The 20,773-nt window shown below is 37.1% G+C and overlaps 3 protein-coding genes and 1 non-coding gene across 5 annotated transcripts; 2 read left to right on the top strand and 2 right to left on the bottom strand.

Moving 5' to 3' along the window:
* Nucleotides 1–3,509: 3,509 nt before the first annotated feature.
* LOC127786858 (probable LRR receptor-like serine/threonine-protein kinase RKF3) lies at nucleotides 3,510–8,472 on the top strand. Of its 2 annotated transcripts, none has more exons than XM_052314563.1 (2): nucleotides 3,510–5,687; nucleotides 6,782–8,472. In XM_052314563.1, exon 1 carries the CDS (start codon nucleotides 3,743–3,745, stop codon nucleotides 5,663–5,665), a length of 1,923 nt encoding a protein of 640 aa, XP_052170523.1. In that variant the 5' UTR covers nucleotides 3,510–3,742; the 3' UTR covers nucleotides 5,666–5,687; nucleotides 6,782–8,472. The 2 variants fall into 2 exon arrangements, with proteins under 2 accessions (XP_052170523.1, XP_052170524.1); XM_052314564.1 differs by lacking the exon at nucleotides 6,782–8,472 and having other exon boundaries at nucleotides 3,510–4,364; nucleotides 4,446–5,892.
* Nucleotides 6,073–8,169, bottom strand: LOC127786859 (uncharacterized). The gene is made up of 4 exons (XM_052314565.1): nucleotides 7,304–8,169; nucleotides 6,826–7,033; nucleotides 6,605–6,734; nucleotides 6,073–6,521 (listed from the first exon to the last, which is right to left on the bottom strand). The coding sequence occupies exons 1-4, from the start codon at nucleotides 8,167–8,169 to the stop codon at nucleotides 6,259–6,261; spliced, it is 1,467 nt and encodes a 488-aa protein (XP_052170525.1). The 3' UTR covers nucleotides 6,073–6,258.
* A 3,499-nt stretch (nucleotides 8,473–11,971) lies between the features above and the next one.
* Nucleotides 11,972–12,053, bottom strand: TRNAS-UGA (transfer RNA serine (anticodon UGA)). Its single transcript has one exon. It is a non-coding gene; the product is annotated as a tRNA-Ser (tRNA).
* A 4,252-nt stretch (nucleotides 12,054–16,305) lies between these two features.
* On the top strand, nucleotides 16,306–17,432 carry LOC127787210 (auxin-binding protein T85). The gene is made up of 5 exons (XM_052315139.1): nucleotides 16,306–16,393; nucleotides 16,652–16,756; nucleotides 16,849–17,057; nucleotides 17,142–17,209; nucleotides 17,327–17,432. The coding sequence occupies exons 1-5, from the start codon at nucleotides 16,306–16,308 to the stop codon at nucleotides 17,430–17,432; spliced, it is 576 nt and encodes a 191-aa protein (XP_052171099.1).
* Nucleotides 17,433–20,773: the final 3,341 nt, after the last annotated feature.

Genomic DNA, 20,773 nt, shown 5'->3' with positions numbered 1-20,773 from the left:
ATTCCTTATCCTTCTGGAATTTTTTCAGAATTTTCTAAAAATCCATCCTATTTATTTTCCATTTACCTTTCCTTTCAAAAATCCAAAATAATTATCTCCTCAAGAAATTTCCAAGATAAAAATTTATTAAAATAAAATATTCATCCTTCTTGAATTTATGGATATTTTTCCAGAATTTTAATTCCTTTAATTCTATTTTTTATCGAATTTTCTATATTTAAAAAAACCCGAAAATACCTCCGATCATCTTCTTAGGTGACGGCGACCGGCGACCTTCTCTGATGGCTGATCTGAAGACACCATCTTGAAGCCCTCTTCAAGTCGATCACAATGGAACCTTCACATGGCCGAAAAACTTACCGGAAGCTGCCTGATTTGATGATTTACAGTCCGTCTTCAGCGAAGCTTTGCGTTTTTCGGCAAGCCAAATTGACCTTCGATTTGAACTCCGATTGACACGAAAATTTTCAGATCAATTACCCATCGCCTTGCGACTAAAATCCCCTTATTAGATCGCTCAATCGATCACTCTACAACCCGATTTCATCTTCACTCAATATATATACATATATATATACACGGCCAAATGCAAAACCACCCCTATACCACTCCAAAAATTCCCAAAATCCCCAGAAATGATCCTCTTCCCTCAAGGATCAAAAGCCCCTTATTGGTTTCCCTCGATTCACTCTCAAACTTGAGCGATTTGATGATTCAAATTCGGCCGAAACCTTTGGCTATTTATAGCCAAAATCTGACCCCCACGTGGCCAATTTCTGGCCAAAGCTTCTTCCCCACGCCTCCTAGACCACCCTAGGCCACTCCCTGACGGTCCTGAGCTGTCAAATGGCTAGATTTTTCGGCCAAATCTATGGCCAAATCGGCTATGCTTGTATAACTTCCTGAAAATTGCACTTTGGCCATTTGAAATGTCTCTTTTGCATTTTGGCCCTTATCCTTAAGCCCCTGATCTTCCCAACACTATCACTAAGTCCCTCGAGATTAGTACTTCTTGTTTCTCCCTTGAAACTTTCAAAAAATTATCGTTTTGACCTCCCTCGGACAAATTTAAAAAATTACACTTAGACCCAATTGATTGATTTGACCTCAAATCCATTCGATCTTACCTGAAACCACTTAAGGGTTGTTCTACGCATCGAATACTAGTCCTTGACACTCTCTGTTGACTTTTTAGACATCGTTTATAACAATTCGGTAATACGACCTAATTAGCAACTGTATTTTTGCTGTACCGAAAATTCTTCCCGATCTCATTTTTTTTTCCACTAAAAATCATAATTTAAATCACTTGTCGTTTCTATACAATTTTCCTTGGCCATCTAGGGTTCGGGGTACTCCCTCCGACTAATTTGGTTGTCTAAAGCTGTATTAGCGTACCCTATAGTCTTATTTTTTCCACAATTCCATTTATGCCCTTTATCAAATATCATTTTTGTCCTCAAATTACTCTCGGGTATTACAAAGTATCTGGCCAGGAACATGTTTATAGTATAACGAACTGTGGATTATCCGTAACCTGTATTTTTAACGCTTAAAAATGATATCCACTACTTATTATACTAATGGATGTATGTTTTATAATTTAAACCATATTGCAATTTAAATTAAACATAAACTTGCCATTTAAATAATATTTAAAGAATTACAAGATCGAGTCCCTTTATATCACTAGAATTGGTCTTTAGGACTTATATCTAACAATTATTTCTAATTTATCCATTTTAATTATATAAAAATATTTAATATAATTTAAATAAATTGTAGGAATAATTTGTAAGGGAGTGTTTATTAATCAAGATAAGAGGAAGAAAAGTTCAGATATATGAAGCATTTCAGATGTTTGGCCTTTTTAATGTGTTCATTCAACTTATATGACTATTTCTAAAAGAACCCGATCTCTTATCTCCATCTTTTAAGATAAATTTATCTAATCTCCTTCCTTAGATCCTTAGATAAATTTATCTGATATTTTACAGATAAGTTTCAATTACCTATATACCCCTTGTAGGATAGTTAATGCCATTTAATATATTTCAAAAATTTAAATTTATTAAAAGAATTTATTCATTTAAGTTTTATAATTAATATTATTTAATATATTTTTAAATTATCATATATTTTGACAATTTTTAAAATTTAAATGACATTATTTCTTTCACCAATTTTTAAATTATTTTATTATCTATTATAAAAATATATTTTGGTTACTTTTAATTATCTAGGTGAAATTATTGTAATTCCAACAATAATTATTTATACTTTTCAACTCTTTTTAAATATATTTTTGAACATAAATTTAGAAAATAAAATATTATTTTTATTTGTTTGACAATTCATATTAATCATAAAATACTATTTTAATTATAAATTTATGATTAATATAAATTGTCAAAAAAAACTCTTATATTATTATATGCATTAACAAACACATAAAAAAAATATAATTGTCAATAAATTTTGAAAAATTTAACAAACAGTTTGATAGAAATCTTGTAATGTTTTTCAGATTTATTTTGATCATTTCATATTTTGGTTCAGAAAGTTTTTAGTTATTATATTAATATCTTTTATCTTATTTATTTTAATAATTATTTAAAAAAAAATGAAGTAAGACGAGCGTGCCCATGGGCATGGGTATTAAGATGCTTGTCGGATCCCGTTGGGTATTGCAAAATGGGCCACCCGGCTAACTTCACTGGCTGATTTTAACGGGCCAACACGTTGATTTTTTTTATATATAAATAATTTGTCAAAAAATTCACCTCATAGAGGAGAAAATATTCGTTATAACGATGATATCACGTCGTTATGTTAATATAATATTATAATTTAAAAAAATAAGTCATTTATTAATAGACAATTAAAAAAATAAATTATATTTAAAATTTTAAATTTTAAATCTTAAAAAATTCACCAACCACATGAGCTATGATTATTAAATTATGATATTTTCTCCCTGCCATTTATGACAATTGACAAACATGTGCTCTCCAAAAACCATGAAATCAAATAAGGTGTTCCCAAACAGGCCCTGCCACGAAGCCACGCCGCCGTGGACGACGATTTAGGAGGACAGACTTGCCACGTTGAATCTCAACTACTTTCGTCTTTTTTTATTTTTATTTTTTCTTAATTAAATCTTTCTGTCAATTGAATTAAAATTTAAATTAAAGCTGGACAACTCATCGTATCATCATCAAAGACGCCACGTCACGTCACGGTTGATATTGGGCTTCGTTGTGCGTAAATAAAGCCAGGCCACAACCTCCATAAACCCGGCCCGGTCCATAAATGAACAGCCCAAAGCCCATCACAGAAACAAATAAACATCACCTATCCAAACAAGGCATAACTGGGGAAAGCAGGAAGAAATAAATAAACACAAAGACATAATAGTCAGTCAGTGTAAGCTGTCGGGCATTGACGCTCGATTCCCAAAGTGCAAGCTTTTTTACTCACTGTGACTGCGACCAGTTTGGCCAATGCAATATTCGAACAGGAAATCACTTTCCTCGAAACCGCCTTCTCCTTTCGTGGCAACCGGTTAACAAAGTCAAACCAAATTCCCCACTCCACACGTCAATCCAAACTGCCCCTATAGCCATTAGCCAGCCTCCAACAACGACGATATCCACGAATCCTCCTCCTCTGCTCCAGGCAGACATGAACTTCAAGGCTTCGCTCGAAAACTTCACCCAGGAGCCCAGCTTGCGATCACCCGATGCTCCACTTTCTCGTCTTTTTGTTCTCTCTACAACTTGCTGTCCTCCCTTCCCCATCCTCCGCCGCCGCCGCCCGCCACCTCCTGGCGGAGAACAACGCCACCGGGTCATGCCCTCTGGACTTTAACTTGCTCCGGCAGGTCGCCAAGGGCTCCAAACGGGCCGACCTCGACGTCAAGACCGTGTGCCAGTACATCCGGCAGAGCCTCCGGCTGGTGCAGTCGGAGTACCTCCGGACCTCCGACCATTTCTTTCCTCCGCTCGCGGCGGCGGAGGCTTGCTGGGAATCGTTTCAAGCACTGGTGAAAGAGTTCGTCGGCGAGTTCGACATCCGGGAATCATGCGGGTTCAAAACCAGCTGGATGGCCGAGGGCTGCATGAACATCACGACCCGGGAAGAGTTCGAGGGCAACGTGTCGAGAGCCGCCCTGGACGATGTCGTTTCGGCCTGCAACCAGTCGCTCGAGAACAGCTCGCCTTGCGCTTCCTGCACCACCAGCCTCTCCAGCCTCCAGGCCTCCTATTTGACCGGCCGCTCCATCGGCAACGTCTCCGATTGCACGGCCTACCCCTCGATCTACGCCGCCGCCTTCGCCAACTATTTCGGCCCCACCGACAAGGGTACCGCCAAATGCTTGTTTTCTCTCGATTTCACTTCCAACCATTCTAGTAATAATCAGAAAAAGATTGTGATTTCTGTAGTTGTGATGGGTTGTGTTCTTATACTGCTTGTGGGTTTCGCCGGATTTTTGGTTTTCCGGCGAAAGAAATCGAAGAAGAAGAAGAAGAATAGGAAGGCTGTTAGGGCAGAAACTAGCTCGGCGTCTGGGTTGGATTCAATTAGTGCGAGCACTACTCTGGTTAAGTTCACGTTTGAAGAAATTAAGAAAGCCACCCAGAATTTCTCCAGAGGCAACATGATTGGGAGGGGGGGATTCGGGAATGTCTACAAGGGGGTATTAGCAGATGGATCTGAAGTTGCCATGAAGAGGTTCAAGAATTGTTCGGTGTCCGGCGACACGAGTTTCGTGCACGAGGTGGAGGTTATTGCTAGCGTCCGCCATGTAAATCTTGTGGCCTTGAGAGGCTACAGCACTGCCACTACTCATTTGGAAGGTCACCAGAGGATAATCGTGTGTGATTTGATGAAGAATGGCAGTCTCGACGATCATCTATTCGGGTTGAGGGTGAAGAAGCTCAGTTGGCCAATTCGCCAGAAGATTGCACTTGGGACTGCTCGGGGTCTGGCCTACTTGCATTGTGGCGCGCAACCGACCATCCTTCATAGGGATATCAAGGCGAGCAATATACTTCTGGATGAGAAGTTTGAGCCCAAGGTTGCAGATTTTGGCCTTGCTAAGTTTACCCCCGAGGGGATGACGCATTGGAGCACCAGAGTGGCTGGGACAATGGGTTATGTTGCCCCAGAGTATGCACTCTATGGGCAGCTGTCTGAGAGAAGCGATGTTTACAGCTTTGGAGTGGTGTTTCTTGAGCTTTTGAGTGGGAAGAAGGCCCTTATGGCTACTAATGAAGGCCAGCCTTATCATATCTCGGACTGGGCAGCCTCGTTGGTGAGGGGAAGGCAAGCTTTACATGTGATTGAAGATGATATGCCGGATTTGGGCCCTCCAGAAGTCATGGAGAAGTATGTAGTGGTTGCAACTCTTTGTTCCCACCCACAGATTGAATATCGGCCTACAATGGATCAGATTGTGACGATATTGGAGGACATGGACATAGCTGTTCCCTGTGTCCCTGACCGCCCTATTCCTCTCATCGCAAATAAGGATGATATTGAGAGATCTGTGAGCAGCAGTGGTTCGGGGAGTCTATCTACTTCTGCCGGCTACCAGCCATACACGTTTGAGAACAGCCACTCTGCTAGCCCAAAAGAAGGGGAAAGTTTAGGCAGCAGATGAACTCTGACAATGATCATTTGCAGTAAGCAGTTGTCATACTTGCCTTCATTCATTCGTTGATTATGATTACTTGGTTCTTAGATTGGAATCAATCACCACTTCCCTTGTAAAGTAATACGCCCATGTATATCCCAAGTTGTTCTCTCTCTTTAACGTGGAAAAAGTATACTATAATCAAGGTTTCGTTGCCCAGAAAAGCGGTGTTTATGGGACTTGTCTTTTCTTCATCTTCTTGATTTGTGAAACTTATTGAATATGTCAATTTTTGATACCCCAGACCAGGTCTTTCTTCTGTATGGTTGCTAGAAAACATTGCACGACTAATCGACTCAATTATAACTAATGTCATATTCAGGGAAACACCAGCGAATCGAGTTTCAATAACAACTTAAAAAAGTATACAAATCTCGTCACATCAAATTTCATCCGTCCCCTTTATTCTCTTCAGAATCAGGAAGAAGACAAGATGATGCGTACAGGAGCACAGTAAAGGAACAGCAGGCTCAACAGCATGCCCTTGTCCTACATAAATTAGATCCACATCCAATCAAAACAATAAAAGAGAAAAACAAGAGTCGACCTACTGTTATCTGTTATCTCTGTGTTGGCCATATGCCTTTCGGTGAGGAAGAGTTTGTAATTTTTACAATTCTCTGTTTAGGCTGCCGGCACTTCCTACTGACGTCTGATTGAGCGTCGGTTTCTAGTTTTACAATGTCAACCTTCACTATATGATGATCAGAAGTCCCTTTGGAAGAGAAAACAGAGTATGATCCGGGAACAAACTTGTACGGGGAATCCGAGGATGCCAATATGTAATCCACCCGAGTTCCATACTTGCTGGTCCCCTGCACACCTGAATTGACACAGAAAGATAATCTACTAATGGGTTCTTCAAGAAAACAATGGAAGAAGAAGAAGAAGAAAAATGTTTTATACTTTGGCCTTTGGCGATCATGACAACCGATTCACATTCCCCTGCAAAATCCTTAGCATCAGAATACTGTTTACTCTTTAAGAATCTCATCACCTCAACTTTGGGTGTTGGCTTTCCCATTTCTTCATAATACTGCAGTAAATGTGTAACAGTTCGATAACATTCAATTTTGCTTGCAGCCGGGTGGCTTATTTTGACAATGTAATACAGATGCATGATCTACCTTGACAATATCTGTCCATCTCTCCGGTGAGTAATCTGTCTCGTCCAGAGAATTGAGGCCGCCTGCTAAAATATGTGGCCCCTCGTTGGATTGGATTATCGCGTTTATCTGTTTCATTCGCCAGTTCTCGTCTAGGTGATCGAGGTGGGTGCAGTGGAAATTCACCTCTCCTACCTGGGGAACACTTACTGTTGCCTTCAAAACATTCCTGCATCCAGATAGCAGAACACTTAGATACAGGAACATCAGAGCATGCAGTGATGGAAGAAAAAATAACACTTTGAATTAGGTGGAATATCCAGTTGTTGACAACTTCACAGCAGACAGGCCACTCTTATCTGTTTGTTATGGGAATACGATTCAGAGCTCTTGCATAAAGAAATCGTCTGGACAGGCTGTACGAGCCAAATCTTGCATAAAGAAATCGACTAGACAGGCTGTACGAGAGCAAAAGTTGAGACTTTTGAGGAAGAAGAACCTGAAATCGGTGTCGTCGAAGATCTTCTCGGCTTTCCATCTCTTGATCGGCCATTTGGACAAGATGGCGTTGCCATATTCCGGAGCCCAACTCTCGGCAAAAACGTAATTCATCCCCAAAGCTCCGGCCAAATCGGAGAGAGGCTTCATGGATTTCTCTTCCTCGGCCTTTACATCTTGCAGAGCCAGTATGTCAGCGTCCAGCTCTCTCAGAACTTCAAGAACCGATCTCCCACTACCATGCCTCTGGTTATGGACTCCATTGCCAGTTTTCAGGGCCAGAGGCATGCTCGTGGATCTCAATGGAGCCTTCCCTTTCAGAATCCTCGAAAGCTCCCTTTCGTCCTCCACAAACGCCAATTGTCCACTCCGCTTCAGCGATATCTCATTATCCGGCAAATTGATCGAAACCCTCATCTTCGACCTGGCCAATTTCTGCTGCTTGGGAAGATTCATATTCTCCTGCCCGGAGCTGGGATGCAGGGGAGACTGCTTCAGTATGCTCCTCGGCCGGTCACCGGCCGACTTCGTCCTTAAACTGAAATCAATCGGCTGCTTGGGCTTGGCACAGTCTTCATCTCCGCGGTCAAAACTCGGTGAAATCTCAGCCTTTGGAATTGCAGGTGCCATGGCGAACAGGGCAGCATTAAATGTGGCCATACGTACCACCTTTTCCGGTTTCCCAGCGTTTGGCCGGCCGTTCGGGTGAACCGCCGCCGAGCCATTAGCAACGGCGTCTGGGTTTGCTTTGGAGGTGGACTTTCCGAACTTCTTGATGACGACCTTGGGCTTGGAGCGGCGGCGGAGCGGCCACCGGAGCTTGGAGCAGAGGCGCTTGAGCTTCCTGTTGAGGATTATTCTGATCATGTCCGGCGGGAAATGGCGTCGGAATATGCGTCAATTGCATGAGCAGCTGAAGAAGTTAATGGCGGTGTCAACACCCTCCCTGGCTTGGCATCAAAATTATCAATCAAGAAGAATATAGAATAAGAAAAAAGAAAGCAGTTGAAGGAGTGGTTTTGATATAGGAACTAGGAAGGAGCCTTCTGCTAAATGGGTTGCTGACACTTGGCAGTATTTTTTATTTAAACAATCTATAATGATATCACTAACATATTTTAATATGTATATGTATTGAGATGAGATTTAAGAAAAAGGGTAGTTTAATCAGATAGCCAACTACCCTACTCCTAAGCAAAAGAAACGCAAGTGAGATTCTTGCTGGGAACGCCACGTCACCAAAAAGCCGGCGGACCCAACTCCAATGCAGGTGGAGCCCAGAGTGGAGGGTGGGCCCCATGATGTGGGCTTATCTTACTCCAATTTGTCCAATAATTTAAACAAAAACCAAGGAGAAGGGGTTGGACTTGGAGGAGGCTTTTGTTTTCTTCATCATCCCTTCTACTGATGAGGACAGGGAGGTACCAATCGGACGGTCCTTTTTTAATCAATTTTTATGGGTCCCGCAACCAATGTTCATGACAGGTGTACCTCAACATTATGAACAGTGAAATGGTGAAGTTGACGACGGTAACTAGAAGTCAATGGCCAAAAAGGAATAAGAAAAGAGAGATTTACAGTAGATGGCACGAATGATGATATTTAAGAGAGAGAAAGAAAAAAGGTACTTGAAAAGGATTCATGAGGAAGCTAACACTATCAGATTATCGTCCATGGACCATATGATAAAAGCGCGCAGAAAAGGTAGGGGAAGGCTCCAAGAAGTTGACAAGAAAAATGGACATCCTCACTAGAAAACCTTTGTTGTTTCCTCAAGGGAAAAGTGGAAGCTTTTCTTCTGCTGGGATTTGCTGTCTCCAGAGGATGATTCCAAACTTAAATCCCATGAGAGATTGATTGGGTGTGGGGAACCTCAATTATGCGATCCCAAGAGTTTTAGGTTAGTTGTCGACTACCTAATGTGATTGTTTTGTTCTTTGGTTATTCGGGTTTAAGACCAATTGTAAATGGGCATTCGGAAGGGATATCATGTGCCCCCTAAAAGTGGCTAACTTTTAACTTTTGGCCGTGGAAGCAGAGCCAGTAAGACTCGTGCATAGTTGATGTATGGGCCACAACACAGCGTTACATGTTTCAACTGGACCCTGGAGCCAAACTAACCTCTATATATTGGGTTACAATAAGAATGTCTTTTCTAGCTTTTTCTGTCTTGTTATTAATTTAAATATTTACAATTTTTTAATATTCTATGAATTCTCCTTTTATTATTTTAAATATTTTTTTTAGGTCATTTGCAATCAAAATTGAGTGATCGAAGCTTATATTCAATGGATCCATTGGGTTCGTCAATAATTTCTTTTTTATTTATTCTGTCAACTTCTGACTTCAATAATTTACTCAACTATAATTAAAAATTGGTGTAAAAAAAGCTAACTCGTTCTCTTTCATGCCATTTTTCACATGTCGTAAAATGGTTTGAACAAAATCGTAACTATTTGTTCGAAATGTTAGCTCAAAGTGATTTATCTACATGCAATTTTTTCTGTAATTTTTCAAGGTTGATTATTTTCCATTCAATGATAGATTGTGAAATATAATTGTACCATTGTGTTTTCAATTATACCTACTTCAATGACCATCTCTTCATTTCAACTTGAGCTTGTTTAGATCTTATTCAAGTTAAAAATAAGCTATGCGACCAACTTATTGTACATTTTGACTAATTTCGAGTTCAAATAACTTTTAATTTGTTAGTTGATTTTCAATGAACTCGAGTTTCACGAGTTCATTATAATCTTGTCTACAATATTTAGTATTGGATTTGATCCAACTTGATTTTGTTTGATCAAATTTTGCTCTCAAAATTAATTTCTTAATTTAGCAAAATTGGTCTATTTTACAGTTTTCAACAAATTATATTTATGTTCAGTTCTTCATAAATTCACCTTTTGACTTCCCCTGATTCCTTAAGAGGACCAATTATTTAGCAAATTATCACAAAATACCCTTTCAAGTTTGTTTTTTAATTATTTCAAAATTAATTTTTTAAATATCCAAATTTTCTAAAATTTGTGAATATTACATTCAATACCTCTTAAAGAATGAAATTTCTTTAAACTTGACTTTTTGCCATTTCTTTAAATATTTATGATATTACAAAGAAGTTATAGTAATTTTCGATATGAGTTATTACGAGTTGTTGATTGAATGATAGTTGATGTGATAAATTGAATGAGTTCAAAAGAGCTAAGTCTAAAAGCCCCAAAGACCTTTTTGAATCCTTTGGGCGAACTTGCTTCCAAGATCGAAAGAAAAAACTCTCTAGCAGATTTGAAAGTCACCCAAAGACCCTTCTGAATCATAATCCCGCCAGAATTGGGTCAACTCACATCTAAAGTTATTGTCTTAAATGTCAGAATAAACGATGGTAACCTCAATCTAAAAGAAAATGGGAGCTTTGAGAGTTGTAACTTTCACCCTTACAAATAGAAGATGAGTCCTTTTCTTTACCTATATTAAAAATATAATAGCTTTTTGAGTTTTTTTTTTTTATTTTCAGCTAAACTAATTTAAGCAATATAGTATCTGTGTAGGGAAAAAAACACCTTGCGCCCTTTGATAAGTTTTTATCTTGTAGGCACTCAAAAACTTAAAAGCTAATTTCTCATTATAACCTTATTATTATATCTTGACAACAATAACAATAGTAATTGTGAGTTGTTAACCATAGAAATAAAGCAAAAGAAAAAACAGCAAGTCATGTGAACGTAAGAATGTTGTTTAGCCAAAAAATCACAGCTTTATGTCTAATGCCAAGCCATCCATCCTCTCACGATCAACTTTGGCTGCAACATTTCACCTTTCGGTTTACCACTCTGGCATCTAATGGAAAATCTTGGAAGGATTTGAAAAGGAAGCCACTCTCTGTAAAGCGAGCCATCATTGGGTATTGCCAATTAATTTACACAAATTGGAACAGCTGGAACATATTGCCAAAGACCACTGTTACGAGGCAGTGTTCTTCTTGTCTGGATTAGGCATAGTGTAGGGGTTGAAATGTAAGCAAAAGGGGAACAAAGATAGGGTAATGATTAAGAGCAAGGAGAATCCAGCACCAGCACCAGCACCAGCACCAGCAGCAGCAGCCAGCAGGGCATGGCATGGCCCTATCCCCTATCCCTAGGTTCTGAAAACAGAGTTTACTAAACAGGGAACACTATGCTTTCTCACTTACTCCTTTGCTTTTGGGCTTGAGAGAAAAGACTAAGAGTCCATGAAGAACTGATATAAGAGAGAAAGAGAATGAGTGATTAATTGGAGTTGAGTTGGCCTAGACATATTTCTCAATTGGAACCTTAATTTGAAACACAAAGACCCTTTTGGTCCATTCTAGTTCTAAGCACCCCACCATCTTGGGTACTACTGTTGTCACTCCACTTTACCCTTAACAACATAGACAAAGCTTAGATTGTTAGCCAGACCCAGCAAAACAAAAACAAGTAATCGAGCAGAATCTTTTTGTTTTTGCTTAAATGGATATTAATATGGGTGATCGGGTCTGAAAACCCATTTTGTCATCAGGACTATTAATCTGGGTCAAATCAGGCCCAATTAAATTACCCATATTTAAAAAAAAAAAACAATATAATTTTCACTAGAGCATAAAATTGGAAAAACGAAAGGCGAGAAGAAAACAATGAAGCGGTGGCGTCGGCAGCAGGATTCGAACCTGCGCGGGCGAAACCCAACAGATTTCAAGTCTGTCTCCTTAACCACTCGGACATACCGACCCGGCTCCGAAGGGGCCTCCATTTTATATCCATCATTTTCCATACTTACTAATTAAATTAAGTATTTTAAAAATTATGACTGCTGTATGTGAATGTGCTGATTTGAAATTACGGATAAATTACGCATATACGTCCCAAAACTTTCCTTATTTGATTTAAATATTTTAAATTAGTTGCAAAACTCCCCCTAATTATTACCCATATTAAATAAATTGGTCATATATTGTCTGAATTTTGACAGTTTATCCCAAACATTGTTTAAACTTTTATTTTCTTGTTAAATCTATCCTTGACTTTTTTTTCTCAAAAGATCAATGCTAATTTGACAAAAATAAAAATTTAGGAGGTGTCATAGGCTAAAAATCCAAAGTTTAGGAGGTATCGAGCAAAAAACCCAAAATTTAAGGAATATCAGTCATTAATGTATTGTAAGTAATTTTGAAAAGTTTAAGGATTAATTAGGTTAATTTTAAAATTCAATGAGTATTTTTATTATATCTTATTTTAAGTCTTAAAGTCTATTATTAATTAATTGATAACAAGTAGATTGGTAAATTTCTTAACCAGTTTTAAAGTTTGGTCAAATTACACGAATCACTTTCGTATTTTCAAAAATATCATTTAGCACTTATGTTGTTAAAAATACCTAAAATAACCATTTTACCCATATTTTGTCCTAACCAAACTCTTTTCTTTTTATCATTCTTCTTTTTCTATTTGATCTCATTTTTTCCCTCTTAATTTTGATCAATATATATATATATATATATTTTATATTGATCTCATTTCTCTAATCTAAGTTTTGATTGAAACCCACACTCAATAGGTTTCGATCGTATGAGAATTAAAAGTGTGTTTGATTGCACATATTTTTCATAAAAAATATGTAATTATTACACATTTTCTATAAAAAACAATCAAATATTTTTAATTTTTTTATGAAAAAATATGTATGGTACAACTATTTAAAATTTATTTTCATGGAATTTATTTTTCAAGGGGGTGAGATGATTTTTGTTTTCTAAGCAATATTATTTAGAATTAAATTCTAGGTAATGCAATCAAACACGCCTTAAGTTTTTTTTTTTTTTACTAACGATCAACAATAAGGAAAAAAAACCATCTATCTCTTTCCCTTTATATTTTTTCTTTGTGTGTTTTTTTTTTTCTTTTAAGTTGAAGATTAGAACCAATCTAGTATGGGTTTTGATTTGGAGCCTAGAGCAATCAGGTTTTTCTTTATCATTTTTTCTATCTTTATCTCCCTTTTGTTAGCTAACCAGACAAGAAAGAACACTCCCTCGTAACAATTAACAATGGTCTTTGGCAATATGTTCCAGCTGTTCCAATTTGTGTAAAGTAATTGGCAATAGCCAATGATGGCTTGCTTTAGAGAGAGTGACTTCCTTTTTAAATCCTCCCAAGATTTTCCATAAGATGCCAGAGTGGTAAAGCCAAAGGTGAAATGCTGAGGTAAAAGTTGACTGTGAGAGGATGGATGGCTTGGCATTAGACATAAAGCTGTGATTTTTTTAGCCCTTTTTTCTCTTAGTTTTATTTCTATGGTTAACAACTCACCATTATTATTATTATTATTATTATTATTATTATTGATGATTAATTTTATGAAATGGTAGCCGCACGTTCCCTTCTTGCATCTTCAGAGGTACCTGCAATGGAGACGGGGACTTGTTTCCCCGGTCAACCTCCGACGATCAAGTCAGATATCTCTCAATTGAGGATTAAGTGTATTTACTCAAACTATATGCTCAAGAAAAGAAAATGAATCCCCTTTCTCTTACCTCGCCTCTTCTTCTAACATTTTCTCGGGATAGGGATCATGGAGGGATCTTCAGGATCTCCCATCCGTCTTCTTCGGAACCTTCCTGATAAGGATTTCGTAATAGTATCCGTTTTCGAGGAGTTCGGGATAGCTGCTGCCTCCGTGACCTTCGGTGAGTTAGTCTGTTCTTACGACCTCGGAGATTTCTTTACTGAGTGCCTATCCGATTGACGTGGCGATGCTCGTCTGCCATGTGTCTTTTAGATTTAAACAAGAAGATCACATACGAAACTCCCTATTAGAAAACGTATCTCCTGATCGTCACTGGGTATCCGTCTGGGGCATTGGCGTAATTATGGGACCGAGGACATTCTCCTCATCAATTATTATTATTATTGTCATCGAAATATAATAATAAAATTTATAATGAGAAATTGTTTTTCAAGTTTTTGAATGTAAGACAAAAGCTAGTCAACGCACACAAGGTGTTTTTTTCTCCATGCAGACACTAAGTTGCTTAAATTAGTTTTGCGAAATGGTCTTATGAGAATCTCTTCCATTAAAAAAGTCTTTTAAACGCTTTTAGTCCATTTTATTTGTGGACTTTTGTACAATTTCTTGAGCTTTTAGACTTGGCTCTTTTGGGCTCATTAAGTTTGACACATCAACTATCATTCAATCATCAACTCACAAATAACTTGTACTAAAAGAAGATTACTATAACTTCTTTTTAATATCACAAATATTTAAAGAAACCGCAAAAAAGTTAAGCTTAAAGAAATTTCATTCTTTAAGAGGTATTAAATGTAATATTCACAAATTTTAGAAAATTTGGATATTTAAAAAATTAATCTTGAAATAATTAAAAATCAAACTTGAAAGAGTGTTTTCTGATAATTTGGTGAATAATTCGTCCTTTTGAGGAATCAAGGAAAGTCAAAACATGAATTTATGAAGAATTGAGCCTAAATATAATTTGTTAAAAACTATAAAATAGACCAATTTTGCTAAATTAAGAAACTAATTTTCAACACAAGATTTGATCAAACCAAATCAAGTTGGATCAAATTCGATACTAGATATCCTAAATGAGATTACAATGAACTCGTGAACTAAGTTCATTGAAAATAAATTATTTTGAAGTCAAAATTAATTAGTTGAAATGTACAAGGGGTTGGTCGCATAATTTATTTTCAACCTAAATAAGATACGAACAAGCTCAGGTTGAAATGAAGAAATGGCCATCGAAGTAGATATAATTGAAAAAAACACAGCGGTGCAATTTGATTTCACAATCTATTGTTGAATTGGAAATAATCAACTTTGGAAAATTGTAGAAAAAGTTGCATGTGGATAAACCACTTTGAGTTAACATTTTGAACAAATGGTTACGGATCTGTTCAAACCATTTTATGACATGTGAAAACGACATGGAAGAGAACGTGTTAGTACTTATGACACTAATTTCTAATTATAGATAAGCAAGTCATTGAAGTTAGAAGTTGATGGAATAATAAATAAATCAAAGAAATCACTGACGAACCCACTGGACATTGCTAGGATTGATTGAATCTGAGCTTCAATCACTCAAATTTGATTTGCAAATAACCATATTTTTAGGAATCTAAAGAGAGGAAGCCCAAAAGAACAAAAATTGAACAAAGGTGGATGTGATCAGGGGAGTGACGATGGTATATTTGGATCACAAAAAAATTGGCTTTAAAAGTCAATCCTTTTTTCAGCCTTGAAGTATATATAAGTCAAAAAAAAGTGAGAAAAAAAAAGAACAATGAGATAAAATTAAGATTTTTAGCCGTCAGAAAAACAGTTCAACGAGTTGGGTAGTCGAAAAAATTAGATTTATCAATATATGTGTGCGTATAGATATGTCGTTAGCTAACAATGTTTACGAGTTACTATTAATTTTTGTATAATTATAGCGTGTTGGGAAAGAAAAGATATTTTGAGAATTCAATAAAGTTAAATAATTATTGTTTAATAATAAACAATTTAGTGTTAGCTAATATATAAAATCAAGGAGGTTAATTACAAATTTAAAAATACACAAGTGGCTAATATAATCTGATCAAACCTCAAAGGTAATGTGTAAATTTATCTAAAATATATTGTATTTTTTCACATCTTATGAACTAATAATAGAAATTTGCTTTTATTTGAAAATTTGATGTATAACTGTATTTTGTAGCTAAGACCAAGGGCACAAGGTTCAATTAAAAAACATACATAAAATCCCAAATAGAGAGCATGGTAGGGCTACTGATGTAATTTGGCATTTATGAAAAAAATCAAGTTCCTGCCCATGACCATGAGCCCGACCCGCTTTCAAGATTCGATACATAATAAGATCAGGTCAGCTGCGCGTGAAACATCGCGAGTCTCATAACCGCTATATATAAACGGAGCAGTTGCAGAGCATAGAGAAGCAAAGCAAGCGAAATGAACATGGCTATGGCTTCCCATTATTGCCTCATCGTTTTGTTCGCATTGCCTCTTCTCTTCTCTCCGACGGCCGGCGATTCTCGCTGTTCAACTCACGGTCAGTTCTTCCTTACATCTCTCTCTCGCGCGCGCGCGCTATGTATAATATGTGCGTTTGTTCGCGCTTCAAAGAAAATTCACGATATATCTCTGATTTCTTGAAATTGCAAACATCCACGGATTTACCGATCGTGTCATACAATTAATCCGCAGCAGAATGTCAACGAGAGAGAGAGAGAGAGCATACATTACGATTACTATAAATTTTGTTCATGTGTATTGCGGGAAAGGACAACAATTTTCTTTTAAAATGCAGAAGTAGCCTTGGTGAGGAATATCAGCGACCTTCCACAGGATAGCTATGGGATTCCTGGCTTGTCTCACATCACCGTTGCCGGATCAGTCTTGCATGGGATGAAAGAGTGCCAAAAACACATTTCTCTAAGTTTTCAGTCATATTAATTTTCAACTCTGAATCCAGTGGTTAATTATTAATTTGTGTTTGTTCTTGGAAGGTTGAGGTATGGATTCAAACATTTGCTCCGGGATCACACACGCCTATCCACAGGCACCCCTGCGAAGAAGTTTTTGTTGTCTTGAAGGGCAGTGGCACTCTCTATCTTGCCTCCAACTCGCATCAGCTGGAATACCCCGGAGAGCCACGAGCATTTACCATCTCAGCAAATAGCACATTTGGCGTCCGAGATGACGATGTCCACCAGGTACGTACGTAGATCGCTTTGTGTTAGTTTTAATTTCAGTGTATAGCGGACTCCATTATTGGAATTACAATTTTTACATGTTAGGTCTGGAATACAAATGATAAGGAGGACATGCAAGTGATGATTGTTATATCACGTCCCCCAATCCAAGTGTAAGTAATTATTATAACTTTCTTTTTCTTTCTTGATCATGTTTTATATATGTGTATGTTTAACTAGCTGGGACTTTGCATGCAATGGATTAACATTAATCTGTGGTTTAATTTCAGATTCATGTATCAGGATTGGTACACGCCTCACCCTAATGCCAAACTGAAGTTTCCTTGCTATTGGGATGAAGAATGTTTCCAGTCACAACCCAAAATTGAGCTTTAGCACTGTTTCGAGTATATATTGTGTAGAGTTGGCTATGCTACATATATAATACACTTCCCTAACTTACTGCATATTGTTATTTATAAATATATTGGGACTCTTGTAATCGAGCCAACTCGAGCTTCGTTAAAACTAACTAACCAATGTTGGTTAGTAGTTCGATGTTTGTTATTTAGTTATTGTTTCAATTACGGTTGTTACAATTATTGTTAGCATAGTTGTTATAGTGGTTTTTCCCTTATAAATATGAAGCTATTGTGTACATACCAGTTGGAGGAATAATAAGAATGATTTCTTCTTTCTATTTTATTGTGTCGTTCTTCCCCAAATCAAAAGTCCAGTGAAAATCTTTAAGGTATTGATATTTTACTCTTGTATTTGATTTTGATGATGCAAAATAATAGATTTTATACCCAAGTTATAAACATGTTTTTGGCATCATTGTCTAAAATGAAAATCAATTTCAAACTCTTTGGTAAAACCGAATTAAGGAACTCATTTCAAATGTATTTTGATGGAGATTGGAAAAGCAAAGCATCTTGTCACAATTATATCTCCTAAAATGATTTTCAAATCAATTTTTGAAAGCTTGAGAAATGCAAAGGGAGGCTGTCAACCAGTTCAACCAGTTCCAAGGAACTATCGATTGCCTTTGCCTTCAAAGGCTGTTGACATGTCAAATTCATAGCTTTAAGTTGTTTGCTATTGACCGTTCTTGCATTAGGAAGTGTTGACTATTTTTCACATAATGTCGACCGTTTTTGGTAATGTCGACCGTTCATTGAATTTTGTAACTAACATGTCAACCGATTCTTTGAATTCATTGACCGTTTTTATTATAAAAATGTCCAACGGCTAGTTTTAGAGCTCGTTTAATATACCCCAACTGCCTCTAATGGCCAAATTTTTAGAAGCTCTTGTCTTCAACTATAAATAAAGGGCTGATACTTCATTTAAAACTCTTAGAAGTATTTATTACAAGAATTCATTATCCATTCTCTCACAAGCTCAATTTGTACTTAATATTTTTCTCTCTTTAAGGATTTGCTCTTAATTTGTATTTTATCATTCAAGCCTTGTGTTATTTGTGTTTTGAGAGATTCTCTAACTAAGGGTTTAAACTCTTGGACACTCTCATTGTAAATCATTTGTAATTCCCAGCAAGTGTGCTAGACGACCTACATCTATTGTAGGATGATTCTAATTCTAGTTGCGGGCACTAGAGGGCCTACTTGTGATAAAGTAGAATGTATTAGTGGGGGTTTTAAAATCTTTAGTATGAAGCTAACCACTATAAATTCTTGTGTCCCTCTATTGTTTTAATTTTTGTTTCATTCATTATCCTAAGCATTTTCTTAAAATTGGCAATGTTGGTTTTAAATTCTTGTTTTCATAGCCAAAAAGAAAATTCAAGTTCAATCAAAATTTTAAAATAACTCAATTCACCTTATCTCTTGGGTTGGTGCCATTGCTACACTATTATATTAATTGGTATCAGAGCAAGGTCCCATTATTTTTAAGGTCTAATAACCTAAGATAAAAGATCCACTCATGGCAGACTTTGTTGGTTCATCTCAATTTGAGGGTCAAAGCACCACTTGTCCCTATTCTTTGATGATTCTAACTTTAATTATTGGAAGAAAAGAATCTTTTGCAATCTATCAAGAAGGAAATAAAGCTGTCAGATATAGGAAAAATGGAAAAATGGACAGAAGGTGACAAAAGGAATCTAGAAGCAAATGTAAGAGTCATGAATACCTTATTCTGTGCTCTTTGCCTCGTGAAGTTTGATTGAGTCTCAACATGCAAGACGACAAAAGAAATTTGGGACAAACTACAGGTAACTTATGAAGGTACCAAGCAAGTAAAAGAATTAACAATGTAATACCCCGAGAGCCCAGAGAAGTTAGAATATATCGAGGATAGTGTAAGAAAGGAAACAATACTAGCTAGATACCTTTTGGGCTGAATGTTGGCAAAGAACTCCCAAGTTAAGCGTGCTTAACCTGGGGTAATCCAGGGATGGGTGACCCCCCTGGGAAGTTCGTGTAGGCCCATCAGGGTAAGTTGTTCTGGTTCTTCCTATCGCTCGAGTGGGATGTTACAAATGGTATCAGAGCCGACCCCCGAGCCTCTGAGCGCGGTGGTGGGGCAAACCTCAGCGAGGAGGCTGAGTCCCGAGGGGGGTGTGAGGCCCCTATGGGGGGTGCGTGTAGGCACCTTAGGCGAATCCCACATCGGCCATGCACGGGGGGAGATCTGGGACCGGTTGTAAGGTCGCATGACGAGGACGTCATGTGCTTAAGGGGGGGAGAATGTAATACCCCGAGAGCCCAGAGAAGTTAGAATATATCGAGGATAGTGTAAGAAAGGAAACAACACTAGCTGGATACCTTTTGGGCTGAATGTTGGCAAAGAACTCCCAAGTTAAGCGTGCTTAACCTGGGGTAATCCAGGGATGGGTGACCCCCCTGGGAAGTTCGTGTAGGCCCATCAGGGTAAGTTGTTCTGGTTCTTCCTATCACTCGAGTGGGATGTTACAAACAATTAATTTACTTATTCATGATTATGAGTTATTTACTATGAAAGAAAATGAATCCATTAAGGAAATGTTTAATAGGTTCAATGATATATATTGTGATTGGTTTAGAGTCTCTAGGAAAAATGTATACAAATGGTGAGAAAGTGAGAAAAAATTTGAGAAGTCTGGAATCCTAAAGTCATAGTCATAACCGAAGCTAAAGACTTGTACAATCTATTTTTTGATAACTTGTTAGGGTCATTAATGACTCATTAAATTATGATGAAAAGAGATAAAGTAAATGATTCAAAGAGAAATGAAAATGTAGCATTTAAAGTTGAGAAAGAAGAAAGAGATTCTCAAGATAATGAAAATGATGATTTTGCAATGTTTGCTATGAGATTTAGTAAGTTTATGAAAAATGGGAAGATTTAGCTAAAGAAGAAACTTTAAGAAAAATAAAAAACAAAAAGAAGCTAATGCACTCATAAAGTTCGATATTTTGAGTGTAAAAAATTAGGGTATATAAGGACTAAATGTCCTTTGTTGAAGAAGAACGGAAGGAAAACAAAGAAAAATACTCTAGTCGCATGGAGTGAGGATGATTTATCTTCAAGTGATGAATCACAAGGAGATGAAATGGCCAACCTATGTCTCATGGCTAAGGAAGAAGATGAGGTAATCTCAATCTATTCTTTCAATTTCAAATTTCACTCTTGATGAATTACATGATGTCTTTAATGATTCAATGAGTCAATTTGAAAAAGTTAATTTGAAAAACAATACGTTAAAGAGGAAATTAAAATGTTTAAATGAATAA

The sequence above is a fragment of the Diospyros lotus genome, chromosome 12 (assembly GCF_014633365.1).
Source record: "Diospyros lotus cultivar Yz01 chromosome 12, ASM1463336v1, whole genome shotgun sequence".
Taxonomy (NCBI): domain Eukaryota; kingdom Viridiplantae; phylum Streptophyta; class Magnoliopsida; order Ericales; family Ebenaceae; genus Diospyros; species Diospyros lotus.
Note: the sequence above shows the minus strand (reverse complement) of the source record. Positions and strands in the feature narration are given on the sequence as shown.